The 13971-nt window shown below is 41.9% G+C and overlaps 1 protein-coding gene across 2 annotated transcripts; it reads left to right on the forward strand.

Annotated features, from left to right (window-relative positions):
• Positions 1-3360: 3360 nt before the first annotated feature.
• LOC123087479 (protein EXPORTIN 1A) lies at positions 3361-13479 on the forward strand. Of its 2 annotated transcripts, none has more exons than XM_044509495.1 (31): positions 3361-3590; positions 4068-4184; positions 5551-5643; positions 5751-5822; positions 5922-6029; positions 6103-6185; positions 6339-6477; positions 6568-6636; positions 6820-6897; positions 6995-7099; positions 7385-7492; positions 7565-7642; positions 8052-8252; positions 8341-8400; positions 8723-8833; positions 8924-9021; positions 9100-9208; positions 9502-9567; positions 9759-9857; positions 9991-10071; positions 10159-10248; positions 10768-10853; positions 11177-11257; positions 11333-11515; positions 11706-11772; positions 11850-11960; positions 12071-12178; positions 12257-12394; positions 12478-12603; positions 12680-12784; positions 12896-13479. In XM_044509495.1, the coding sequence occupies exons 1-31, from the start codon at positions 3495-3497 to the stop codon at positions 13016-13018; spliced, it is 3189 nt and encodes a 1062-aa protein (XP_044365430.1). In that variant the 5' UTR covers positions 3361-3494; the 3' UTR covers positions 13019-13479. The 2 variants fall into 2 exon arrangements, with proteins under 2 accessions (XP_044365430.1, XP_044365429.1); XM_044509494.1 differs by having other exon boundaries at positions 3416-3590; positions 7565-7663.
• The last annotated feature ends 492 nt before the right edge of the window (positions 13480-13971 follow it).

Consider the following 13971-nt stretch of genomic DNA (forward strand, 5'->3'; position numbering starts at 1 on the left):
ATCAAATGACAACACATGTCCATGGTTAGGAAACTTAACCATCTTTGATTAACGAGCTAGTCTAGTAGGGGCTTACTAGGGACACGGTGTTTTGTCTATGTATCTACACATGTATCAAGTTTTCGGTTAATACAATTCAACACGAATAATAAACATTTACTAAGAATAAGGAAATATAAAATAACAATTTTATTATTGCTTCTAGGGCATATTTTCTTCACGGGGCTCCCTAGGAAGCCTCCTCTCCCCTCCACCTATATATATGTGAGGAGGGGAGGGGGCAACACATACCACGATTTCCCAAGCCGTGTGTGGTGCCCCCTATCCCTGTAGTTCTAGTTCCTCCTCCGTCCACGTCTGTAGTGCTTGGCGAAGCCCTACATAATAGTTTCACCACCATCGTCACCACACCGTCGTGCTGCCGAAACTCATCTATTACTTCGCCTCTCTTGCTGGATCGAGAAGGCAAGGACGTCATCGAGCTGAACGTGTGCTGAACGCGGAGGTGTCGTACGTTCGGTACTTGATCGGGATGGGTCGTGAAGGTGTATGACTACATCAACCGCGCTGATAAACGCTTCTGCTTAGCGATCTACAAGGGTATGCAGATGCTCTCCCCCTCTCATAGCTATGCATCTCCATGTATAGATCTTGCGTGTGCGTAGAATTTGTTTTGTTTTCCATGCAACGTTCCCCAACAATCTTGAGGGGCAGTCTTCTCCAAATCTCAAGAAGAGATGTAGGTCTTGAATCCAAGATGTATCTTCTCCAAAGGAGGCCTTGATCTCCATTATAGTGATAGATGAGCAAAGCCCTCTCAAGTATTTTCTATTATGCTTTGCTAACCCTAGGAGGAAGTGGGGAAGGAGTATTTATAGTCTAGATGATAAATAGGGTAGGTGGGAGAGGCGATACAAGGCCACTTATTCAAATTAGCACATATACCAACGTCTAGCTAGCTAGCCAGATGTCCGACTGTTGAAGGGTCCGATGTCTGAATTGTTGACCGGATGTTTCGGCAGGTCCTAGGGCTCGGGCTCCATAGGGATGCGCTCCAGGTGTCGGATGTCCGGACAGTAGGTCGGATGTCCGGCTTGAGTGCCAAGGCTTTTGTTGCCTAGCCAGATGTCCGGGTTGAGTGCCAAGGCTTTTGTTGCCTAGCCAGATGTCCGGGTTGAGTCCAGACATAAATACCGGTCGACTATCAAGGGAGCCATTTCATTTGGGCTTAGCCTGGACGTTTGTCTAGCAGTACAGATGTTCGGCTGTAGCGCAAGGACAACCTTCTCTTCTTCTTTTCCTTGCTCCTCTTCCACCATGGCTCATCCTTGTCCCCTTGCTTCTCCATGGCTGCTCCCTTGCTACCTGAGTATGCATAGGTTCTCAGTATGAGGTAATAGCCATGTCTCATATGAATGTAAGGGTAGTTCAAAGAGGAGCGAGTTAACCTCAGCTTCAATGGCAGGTGCGCGTCCTCTAGTCATCGGTCCACTTGGCACTTAGGGTGTTGGTGTAGGATCCATGGTGATGTCCATGGGGTGCTCAACACAAAAGAGATTCCATCTCCACCCTTCATTTTGCTTGCGTTGGGAGGTGGGGAGGGACCCAAATAAAAAGAGGAAAGTATGGGGGGCTCAATGGGCATGGGAACGTCGTTGCTGTACTAACACACAGTTGATCAAATTTAATGCGTACATAACATAATTGTCATTAAACTCCACATTAATTTAATTATGCATGAACTTAGACTTTGACAATCAGTATGCCCAAAATGACTAGAATGCCCATGGCAATGGTCGGTTACAGACTAACATGAGAAGGTGATCAATGTCTGGATTAACAAAGGCTAATATGATCAAATATTTTATAAATAAATACCTGATTTGTGCCATTTATTTTGTTTAATACGGATCATCTTACACTCCACAAAAAGACCGATTTGTCACGCCATCCATGTCTGATACGAAAACCGTTGTCAACCTCTATACATGGTTGCAAGTAACTTGGACACTAAGTCCATGACAAAGTAACTCCTTCAAACTTTTATGGGGGTAGGTCACCGGGCTTGGCGGGAGGGTGATAAATGCACCCCTAACTAGCTCGGGAGGCTAGTCTGACTTTTTAAAACATGATGATTGAAACCAACGTGTTGCTCTTATGTATGGTGAAAGCCAGATAACTCTCAAATAATGTGAGTGGTTCGGGCACTTTCACGCAAATACACACACGCATTGCACAATCGGCGCAACACGATCAAGGAAAAGTTCACAAAAGCATATCAAAATCAATGCTGAGATAATCTTAGCACATGTGCGACCAAGCATTAAAAACTTGAGCCTAAAGGTTTCAGAGATAAACACAGAGGTTCAAAAGGAAAGAGAAAAAAGAAAAAAGAAAAAAGAAAAAGGGATATCATTGAGCGAGGAGGTGTTCCATCCCCGACATCCATTTTGAATTGAGTTTGCGCATGGATGGAGGGATGGACTCGATCAAAAATAGGAAAGACCGCAGGGGGGCTAAGCATGAGTGTGCATGGGCTAGGCAGACGAGGTCCGTTTGCAAATGACTCATCTCACGCTAAAAAAAAAAGACCCGACTTGTCAACATCGTCCGCATCTGATACGAAACCGTCTTCGACCTCGAGGCATGGTTTCATTACGGTTGCCGCTAGCTTGGATGTCGAGTCCAGACAAAGTAACCCCTTCTCCAAATTTTGAACGGGCAAGCCACCGGATTTGGCGGGAGGGCGATAAATGCACCTTTTGACCGGCTCGGACGACCAGTTTGTCCGTCCTTCAAAACACGACAAAGATCAACAACCCGCTCCTACGCAAGGGCCTAAAGGGCAACTCTCAGATAACGCGAGCAATCCGAGAACCTTCACGTAAACACACACACACACACACACAATATACAACGAGTACACCGCGACTTACTCAATGTGAAGTTGAAAAAACACACCGAGATCAATGCCGGAGATGATCTAAATCTAAGTACACGAGCCTCGGTCAAGCATCGAGGACTCGAGCCCAGAAGGTATCCTCAAAGATGAACCTATGGGTTCATTTTTTCAACCAAAAGAAAAAAGAAAAGGTAAAAAAAGGAAAAGGATAGAGTGCACTGACCGAGGGAGGAGGGAGGTTCCCATCCCCACCCTCCATTTTTGAATCAGGCCAGCGCAGGAACGGAGGGAGGGACCCGATCGCAAATAGGAAACCGCCCAGGGGCGTAGCCGCTCAGTCCGCTGGGCAGGGGAGAGGTTCGCGTGGTTTGTCAGCAACCCTGCTCCCTCTTAAACCCCCCGAAACCAAAAATCCAAAATAAAAATCCTCCCCCCCTTTCCTCCTCCCCATCCCCCTCGCCGCCGCCGCTCCCTCGCCACCGCCGACGCGCTAGGGTTCCGCCCCCCCGCCCCCTCCCGCCGCCCCGGCTCCCCCCTGCTCCGCCCCCCACCCGACCCCCGACACACCGGTGCGCTCCCCCCGCCCGCCGCCATGGCGGAGAAGCTGAGGGATCTGAGCCAGCCGATAGATGTCCCCGTGCTCGACGCCACCGTCGCCGCCTTCTATGGCACCGGATCTAAGGAGGAGGTAACCGCGTCCAACCCCGCCGCCGGCCCCCCCTCCCCCCAGCGCACGCGTTTGCTAGTCTGTTTCGGTCGGCCGAGCGCCGCCCGCCTCCCCGCCGAGACCTAGGGTTTGGTCCGTCCAGGCTTCCGGGCCACGCGCTAGATGCTAGTTGCTAGTCCGCTCTCTAGAGAAGGGGGTCCTCTATGCGCTCGGGGTTCAGGACTGGACGGCAGCGGTAAGTTTCGTAGCGAGATAGGGTTTGGTCGGTGGAGAAGACTTAGCGGTGATCATCTGACCGAAATGGCTGAATACACCACAGGGGGCGGATGCTTGCTGCCGCTGCATGTTTGTTGTATCTTCTACTATTTCTGGTTCCCCAACCTGGAAACCGATTGCATGCTAGGCGTAGAAGCAGTGATGGGGTTATGCTACTACTGCTGTGGTTTATGCGCTTGTTTTCACCTTTGCTGATTGATGAAACGGTCTGCTTTGTTTCAGAGGAGCGCCGCTGATCTGATACTGCGGGATCTGCAAAACAACCCTGACATGTGGCTGCAAGTGGTGCACATCCTGCAGAACTCCCAGAACCTCAACACCAAGTTCTTTGCCCTCCAAGTAAGTCTCTGCTCCTGAATGCCTTATTGCAAAAGTTTAGAAGGTAGTTCACACTTGAATAAAGGTTGATTGATGCCGTGGCTGCTGCTGGTATTGTATTAGATCATGCATGTTTTACATTCAGTACTGCTAGCACTGGCTATTAATTACACTTGCTACTGTTGTTCACCGGTTATATTAGGAAATGGCGCTGCTAATATTTTCCTTGTCGAACTCGTAACCGTATTTAAGCAGTTAAAATGCCTAGTCGCTTGGCTTTCAGGGTTCCAACACATTTGAACATGCAGTATGCTTCATGAAAATCACATGGTGTAGAAAAGATGGATGTCTAATAGGATTCTGCTTTGGCGTGTAAGCTCAAGCGCCGTTGCCGTATGTGTAATTTTGTACGATACTAATTTGATTGGCTAGTTACTGCCAGCTGTTGTGCATCTCACTATATGACTAGAATGCACTTGATTGGTTTTCCTGTAGGAGATAAAGAATGTTTATATAGTTTGTTATATTATTAGTACTAAGTTAGAGTGATCCAAAAGATACCTGGTTTGTCTGCGAGCGGAGAAACATACTTTAGGTTGTTTTCTGGGATAGACGCCATGTCTTCTCTTGTTTTCCTTCTGCCTCTTTTGGGCCTATTTTAAACCTGGTCAGGATACTTGTCCTTAGATATTTGCGCAATTCTTCCATCATTTTTATTTTTGACTTGAAACTGAACTCAAAAAACATGGGTGATGACGCCATGACAGCAGATGTAGAGGGGGTGAAATAGGCCAGGATAAATGTTGATGGTCCATAAGCAAGTTATGTAGCTAGTAGCGTATATTTTTCTCCTGTCATGCCAAAGTATACTACTATTATATCTAATCGTTCTGGGTGCCATCTTTGCATGAGATTTAGTTACTCGCATTTCAGTTCACATTACCCTGCACTGTTCTGTTTCCGTACAAAATCTGCGCACAAGATGGACAAAATAAGTAGGAACATTAACCATCTGTCGTGTTGTTAATACTGACAAATGTACGCTATTGGTACTAAACCTTGTATGGGTTGATGTTGGTTGGTGTCCTTTTCGTGCATGGCGGGTAGTCTACTGTAAATATTTAAAATTGACATATATGGTTGTAGTGTCTGCTATTAGAGCAGTGATAATTTTGAGCCTTTAGGGCAGTGATGATTTTGAACATTTAAGGGAACACAAGATATTATAATGATCACCAAATTTTGTTGTTTGACTTTCTTTTGCTGTGTGCAGTTGAGGTTATTGGATCCATATGATATGATTATGTAGGTGCATCCAGCTGCTTGCTGCATATGCTATTGCGTTTAGTTCTTGTCATGTATTGATTATTTTACAAATATATTTTAGGTACTTGAAAGTGTTATCAAGTACAGGTGGAACGCATTGCCGGTTGAACAACGTGACGGCATAAAGAATTACATATCTGATGTGATTGTCCAGGCAAGGATTAACTTCTTTGTTAGATACGGCAAACCTTTGTCATTTCTCTCATGAAATAAATCTGATTCACGCACTCTTTTCGCTGTTCACTTTTGGCACTCTACCAGCTCTCAAGTAATGAGGTTTCCTTTCGACAAGAGAGGCTTTATGTTAATAAGCTCAACATTATATTGGTGCAGGTAAGTACTGCTTGATCCATTTAACTCATTCACTTTTTTTGATTACCTCAATAAATGCATTTGACAACCACTTTTTCTGAATTGTGGCCAACGTAATAGGTTCTGAAGCATGAGTGGCCAGCCAGGTGGACATCCTTCATTCCTGACCTTGTTGCAGCAGCAAAGAGCAGTGAAACCATATGTGAAAACTGCATGGCTATACTGAAGGCAAGCTGTGTTTCTATTCGCATCTGCTTAATTGATGTATCAGAACAATTATTAACCATGAAATAATTTGCAGCTTTTAAGTGAAGAAATTTTTGATTTTTCAAGAGGTGAAATGACACAACAGAAGATTAAAGAACTCAAGTCCTCACTCAACAGGTTCGTTTGTGGCCATCTGTCATTTGTGTCTGCCTAACAGCTTTTATTTGATAGAGTAGAAGTAGACTCCGTTACTCTTTTTATCTCTTCTTTACTCTTTAGTTGGACTACTATTTTAGCTCTTCTGTCCTAATTTTCCTTCTTGTGAAACAGTGAATTTCGACTCATCCACGAGCTGTGTTTGTATGTCCTATCTGCAACACAAAGTTCTGAGCTGATCCGTGCTACATTGGCTACGCTTCATGCTTTCTTATCATGGATTCCTGTTGGATTCATATTTGAGTCGCCATTGGTACTTTGCTTTTTTCTACATTCCTCCAGATTTTTTATCTCAGCATTATCTTTGAAAAGCCGTCTTAATTTTTCCCTTGATGGTTATTAGCTGGAGACGCTGCTGAAGTTCTTTCCTATGGCTGCCTATCGGAACCTTACACTTCAGTGTCTAACAGAGGTAAAGAAAACATATTGTTAGCTATGTTTAGTTTCGCGTTGTTTCCAACTATTCTGTTGGATTAATGCAATGACATTCTGTCTTTTAGTTTGATTATTAGGCTGCACTGTGTTGCGTCACATAATAGTGGCAGAAAAGTGACCCTGAGATTGACGCAACATTGTTTTGACTTCTTCTTTGCAGGTTGCTGCTCTTCAGTTCGGTGATTTTTATAATGTGCAGTATGTGAAGATGTACACATTTTTCATGTTGCAGCTGCAGGTGAATGATGTATTTCAGGGAAAAAAACTATGTTTTTATTCTTTCTAAAGCTTTTCGTTTGAACACTTATTAATGAATTTCTCTCTCCAATGTTTAGGCTATTCTTCCTCCTGGAACAATTCCCAATGCGTATGCTAATGGTTCCAATGAAGAACAAGCATTCATACAAAATCTGGCACTCTTCTTCACTGCCTTCTTCAAGGTCAGATCCATCACATTATGGATGTACCCTATTAACTGGTATAGATGAACTTTGACATGTAGATGATGTAAGGATCCTAATTCTGTTATCACCACGTTCCCAGCTGTAACACAAAATGGATTTTTATAACAATATTTGTCATTGTTTTGCATGTTCAAACTCCATGATCTACAAACAGAGACATGCTAGTTGGTAATATAAGTAATAATGATATAAAAGAAGGAAATCTGTTCTTTGGTGTGATCCATTGTTTTGTGGTAATCTCTTTCTTTCTGGTGCATGCAGAATCATATACGCATACTGGAGGCTTCTGCAGAAAATAGAGCTGCATTACTTGTTGGTCTCGAGTACCTCATCGGAATATCATATGTTGATGACACTGAAGTTTTCAAGGTAATAAATTAGACTTGATTTAGCATGCATATACATTAAACATGGTGTAATTCTCATGATGGTTATTTACAGGTGTGTTTGGATTACTGGAATGTATTTGTCTTGGAGCTTTTTGAAGCACACAATCAAATGGAGCCTGCAATACCAGCTGTAAGCATGATTGGGCTTCAGGTGCTTTTAATTTGTTTCTGTTAGGAAAGCTGTCCACGTGATTTTCTAATGATTTAGATATATCCAGCTTTCAGTTTAAGCATTCTGTCAAAAAACTGTCATGTATGCTACTTCCTCCGTTTTGAATTATTAGATCTTCTAACTTCTTTCTAAATCGTATATATATAGACGTGTTTGTGTGTTTATTCACTCATCTTAGTCCGTATGTACCCCATATTAAAATATCCAAAATGTTTATAATTCGGAACAGAGGTGATATTTTCTTATGTTGTTGTGATATATTTCCATCCATGTGCTGCATTTTGTTCTATGTCTGTTTCTTGCTTTGTGAACTCTTTCCGTAGTCAAGTTATAAATCCTTCTGGTCACACCAATGTTTAACTTGTAGGCCCAGATGATTCCTGGAGTTGATGGTACTGGTACAGCTGTTCACCAAAGGAGGCAGCTTTATGCAAGTCCACTATCAAAATTACGAATGTTGATGATTTGTCGGATGGCAAAGCCTGAAGAGGTATTGATTGTGGAAGATGAAAATGGCAATATTGTACGGGAAACAATGAAGGATAATGATGTCCTTGTCCAATATAAGGTTGGTAACAAATTGCGAAGTTGCTGTGGTGCTTTATGAGGTCTATCATAAAACTGATGTGACACTTCTTTTTTAACTCTAATACTAGATCATGAGGGAAACGTTGATCTATTTGTCCCATCTTGATCATGAGGATACAGAGCAACAGGTATGCCATTCATGTTTTCCGCATTATTTCATTATAGTTTCAGAAATTATGCAACACATAGTATACACTACTGTGAGCTGGTATGCAGTATATGTGGTACAATTGCACTCCTTTGTCTTTTTGTTTAAATGCCATAAGATCTAGCCAAAACACTAATACAATTAATGACAATGAACACGATTATTCATTTGAGACTGTTCAGTCTGTGTATCTAGGGTGCAAATATCTATTTTGTTTATACATTTGATGCCCTGCTTATGTTTTCTATTTACTGCCCTTTTGAATTTAAGCCGCAACTCTGACACTTCTTTTGTTATTCCAGATGTTGAAGAAATTGACTAAGCAATTGAATGGAGAAGACTGGAGTTGGAATAACCTCAATACTCTATGCTGGGCTATTGGATCAATATCTGGTTCTATGGTGGAGGAACAGGTTTGTTCCCTGTCATTATCCTCATTTATTTGGTTTCGATAAATGCTCGTGGAGGACTTGGTGCTTTACTAACTTCACTTCACATTGCAGGAGAACAGATTCTTGGTGATGGTTATTCGTGATTTGCTAAATCTCTGTGAAATCACGAAGGGGAAAGACAACAAAGCTGTTATTGCGAGTAACATCATGTGCGCGTTTGCTTCAATTCTCTCATGTTTGGAATTATCAAAAGAATATCTTTGCTGATCCAATGTTTGAATTAATAGGTATGTGGTCGGTCAGTACCCAAGATTTCTCAGGGCTCATTGGAAGTTTCTGAAGACAGTAGTCAACAAATTATTTGAGTTCATGCATGAGATGCATCCTGGAGTTCAGGTCAGTGATGCACTTACATGTAGTTTCTTCAGTTGGAACAGGAAAATTCTTGTAGTGTGAAACACATACTCCCTTCGGTCCATATTACTATGTACTAAAGCTGCAACAAGTAATATGGCTCGTAGGGAGTATATTATTAGTATTTGTGGTCACCTACAGTCCGCTGCTTCTGTTTTTGTTGCTGTGCATAGTTGTGCTTCTCTCTGCATTTGCAGAAAGTTTTAAGTACCTCTTCAACTGCTACATTTCCTATCCTACTGTATGTAATGTATGTAACACACTGCTTGTTGCAGGATATGGCGTGTGATACATTCCTGAAAATTGTTCAGAAATGCAAGCGCAAGTTTGTGACACAACAGGTAGATTCATTAATCACATTGCTTTTGTCTTCAATTCTGTATTTGAATTGATGGACTTATGATTTATTTCTAGTTATGTATTACTTAAACGCATGTGGGTAACTCAATTTAGACACACATCATCACATTTATACTATACCATACTCACCACTTACGTGCCCATTTGTTTTGTATTTCCTGCTATTTCCCAGGTGGGCGAGAACGAACCATTTGTTTCTGAACTGCTCACCAACCTTGCTACGACAATTCTTGATCTTGAGCCGCATCAGATTCATACGTTTTATGAATCGGTATGTTGAACAAATTGAGCCAGGATAGGCTATCACTTGCACTACCATTTGTCCCTTTTGTGCTCAATGTTCAGGCTAGCACATGATTCAAGCTGAATCTGATATTATTTGTGCCTTTGTGCTCACTGTTCAGGTTGGTCACATGATTCAAGCTGAATCTGATAATACTAAGAGGGACGAATACCTGAAGAGATTGATGAGCCTTCCTAATCAGGTTTGGTTTTACCATTAACTTTTGCATTCTTCATGCTTTCTTTTAAGGATAGTATTTACAATGTTATCTTGTGATTTGATTTGACAGAAATGGGCAGAAATAATTGGACAGGCAGGCCAAAGCATTGATATCCTGAAGAACCAAGATGTTATCAGATCTGTTCTTAACATCTTGCAGGTAATAGTCGAGGCTGTATTTGATCATTGTGGCTTTACAAGTGTAAACTACAATGATGTTGGCTGTTTATTGCTTTGAAGTTCTTTACGTAGTTTATAAATTCACTATAAGATTGTGATTGGTATACTTCAAGAAATGATATTTGTTAGACGACCAAACTCAGTTGCATGTCATTCCTCAAAAAGATCAGTCTCCTGAACACTTGGTTTGTGCACAGAATAGTTATCTGGACTTGCCAAATGCACCATAAACACACTTGATACCTGAACTCACAGGCTTGCTAGAGTGTTTTTATCGTAGAAAATTATAGTGCTTTTAGTTGACATTTTTACCAACCAGCCTGTATGGAGACTATGAATTAGCACCAGTATGGTATATGCTGTTCTTAGTGACACCTTCACAAATTTGCTAATAGTAGTTTGTTGCTAAAGGTGCAATTGCTCCCTGGGTGGTATGGACGTAATGTTATTTGTGATTGCTCACTTGGTACTAACATGATGTTGCTATTTGCAATTGCAGACAAACACAAGTGTTGCGACTTCGCTTGGACCACACTTTTTCCCACAAATTTCACTGATCTTCCTCGACATGCTGACAGTTTACAGGTATTTTCTTTAGCATCCACATGATGTTTATAGTATTATAGGGTGTTGGTTAGCATCTTCCGAAGTTTTGAGAAGTAAAAATAACCTCTTCCGTTGGACTAGTCCTGCCTGGTGTCACCTGGTCCTGTAAACTTGGGCAGCCTAGTATGGAGTACATGATAATTTTAAGCTGGGGCAAGCCATTCTTGTCGAAATTTGCTTGTATACTAGTCCAAAATGCTACTCATTGTGCCTCCGCATTTTGTTGTCATAGTTTGAGGTTGTGCAAAGTTACGAGCAATGTGTCACAATCTAATGCATCCTTTGTGTTATATTTGTATCAGAATGTACAGCGAGCTAGTATCAAGCACTATTGCTGAAGGGGGGCCTTATGCCTCAAAGTCGTCATTTGTAAAACTCTTAAGGTATTAATCGTTGATATCTATCCTTCTCTTTTCATTTATCTGTCTTACTGAATAATAATATAATACTTCAAACAGATCTATCAAGAGGGAAACATTGAAATTGATTGAGACGTTTGTGGACAAAGCTGAAGACCTACCGCACCTTGGGAAGCAGTTTGTTCCTCCAATGATGGATCCTATTCTTGGTGATTATGCTAGAAATGTGCCTGATGCAAGGGAATCTGAAGTCCTGTCCCTGTTTGCAACAATTATAAACAAGTATTGCCTTGAATTTGATACCCATTTTTTCTCTAGCTGGGAACTAAAATGTTCTCTACTTAGTGAGTTTTAGCTTGTATGAAGATTCTTCTGTCAGTCATCTAGGTTTCATATTCAGTTATTTGTTGTTAATACTTAACTACTCTGCTGTTATTGTCCATCATTTCTAATCTTTGTATTTATACTGAAGGTACAAAGCTGAAATGCTTGATGATGTGCCTCGTATATTCGAGGCTGTTTTCCAGTGTACTCTTGAGGTAGGAATTGCAACCTTGTTTTTACTGTTCATACTCAGTTACACGTCGAGATTTCGCTGATTGTTCGGTCTGGCCAGATGATTACTAAAAACTTTGAAGATTATCCTGAGCACCGCCTCAAGTTTTTCTCTTTACTTCGTGCTATCGGCACCCATTGCTTCAAAGCTTTAATTCAGCTTTCCAGCCAGGTTTGTGGTAACTTTTTTTAATTACTACTATTTGCCCTGTTGATGGTATCTATTAATACAGCAACCCAAATTCCTTCTCTTTAATTTGATTATCGGACTGTTTGTTTCAGCAATTGAAGCTTGTGATTGATTCGATCAACTGGGCATTTAGACATACAGAGAGAAACATTGCCGAGACTGGTCTTAGTCTTTTATTGGAAATTCTGAAGAATTTTCAGGCAAGAACATCTGGTCCATCCTTTCTTTGCTGTATGTAATTCTTTGGAAGCTAACTCTTTGATACGGCTGCCTTGCAGGCTTCAGAATTCACGAATCAGTTCTACAAAACATATTTTTTGACTATAGAGCAGGAGATTTTTGCAGTTCTCACAGATTCATTTCATAAGCCTGGCTTCAAACTTCATGTTTTGGTGCTACAACACTTGTTTTGTGTGGTATGTTTCTTGTGCATGATTAATATCATGACATCTAGTGTTTGTATGTGTGCGTCTGCTTGATTAGGTTTGATAATATGTAGGTTGATGGCCTAACTGAACCTCTATGGGATGCATCCACGGCATCATATCCATCTAATGCCATGTTTGTACGGGACTACACAATCAAACTTCTTGGAGCATCATTTCCTAACATGACGGCAGCTGAGGTATGATCATCCTAATATAGAGCTATACTGTCATTGACTTGGTGCCATTATGAACCTGGCAAATTTTCTTGCGCAGGTGACCAAGTTTGTTGATGGGCTCCTTGGTTCGAGACATGACCTCCCAAGCTTCAAAAACCATATTAGGGACTTCCTGGTGCAATCAAAGGAGTTCTCAGCCCAGGTAAATTTCGTTATGCCATCATAAGGTTGATGACAATCCTATACTGCTTTGGTAACAAGTTCTTTGTGCAAGCTCCTCTTCTGATGGTTTAACTGTGGCTGGCTTATTTAGGATAACAAGGATCTGTATGCGGAAGAGGCTGCGGTACAAAGAGAAAAGGAAAGGCAACGGATGCTTGCCATCCCAGGGCTGATTGCCCCAAGCGAATTGCAAGATGAGATGGTAGACTCATAGTGCTCTGTGATTGTGCACTGCATTGCTAATCCAGTTTGATGGTCGATTAGGCCTCCAGAGGCCTCCATGTCCCGGAGCCTGAGTTTTCTTCCAGGGTGGTGGTGGTGGTGAAAGGAGGGTGATGCCTGCTGTAATTTTATTTCCGGTTTGGCGATTCCAAGATTTGTGCTGCTAGTTGATGATAGGGGAGAATTTTGCCGCAAGAGGTGCTCGGGTGAGCCTTGCGGGCTGTTTGGTTGGCTAGATGGATGTGTTTTAGTGCTCGGTGAAACATTTTGTGCGTGTGCTGAGCATGATATAGTATGGATGTTGATCCTTAATTGTTAGTTTAGTCTATAGATTTGATGACTGTATTATGATGGTGATGATGTATCAAGTGACTGAATTTGGTCCGGGCTGAGCTGGTAGGAAAGCTGATAATCCTCCTAGTGCTTGTTTATGTGAAATATGTTTCTTCTGAATTTTGTGAGCTTTCTTGGGTTGCATCTTATCTGTTTTGCATCTTGTTTATGTGAAATCATCAAGTTTCTTAGTTTGAGTTGTTACAAATTATTGAGTTTTGTTTTTGATCTAAATAAATTATGGAATTACCATATATTGCATCAACTTACATGCAACTGCTTGGCGGCGAGCGATGCAAGTAAATATTTGATGTGGTAGTGAGTTTTGCTATCCACGTGAATGTTGATTAGTTTGTAGGTGGTGCGGTGCTGTGCTGACGGACGGAAGGGGTGGTGTGCAGTCTCTCTCGGTCCAAAGACTCAATTTTCACGAGCAAAGCAAACATCTCTCTTTCCTCGGTTTGTTGGTCTTTATGTGGACTAGTCCAGACCCCACACATGTATCTATCTATCATCTGCGTAGTGTGGGGAAAGTCCCATTCACCATAAAGCAGCGGTGCAGTTGCTGTGAGCGGCTTTGCTACGCCCGTTGCTGGACAAGAGGCCATCTCT

The sequence above is a fragment of the Triticum aestivum genome, chromosome 4A (assembly GCF_018294505.1).
Source record: "Triticum aestivum cultivar Chinese Spring chromosome 4A, IWGSC CS RefSeq v2.1, whole genome shotgun sequence".
Classification (NCBI taxonomy): Eukaryota; Viridiplantae; Streptophyta; class Magnoliopsida; order Poales; family Poaceae; genus Triticum; species Triticum aestivum.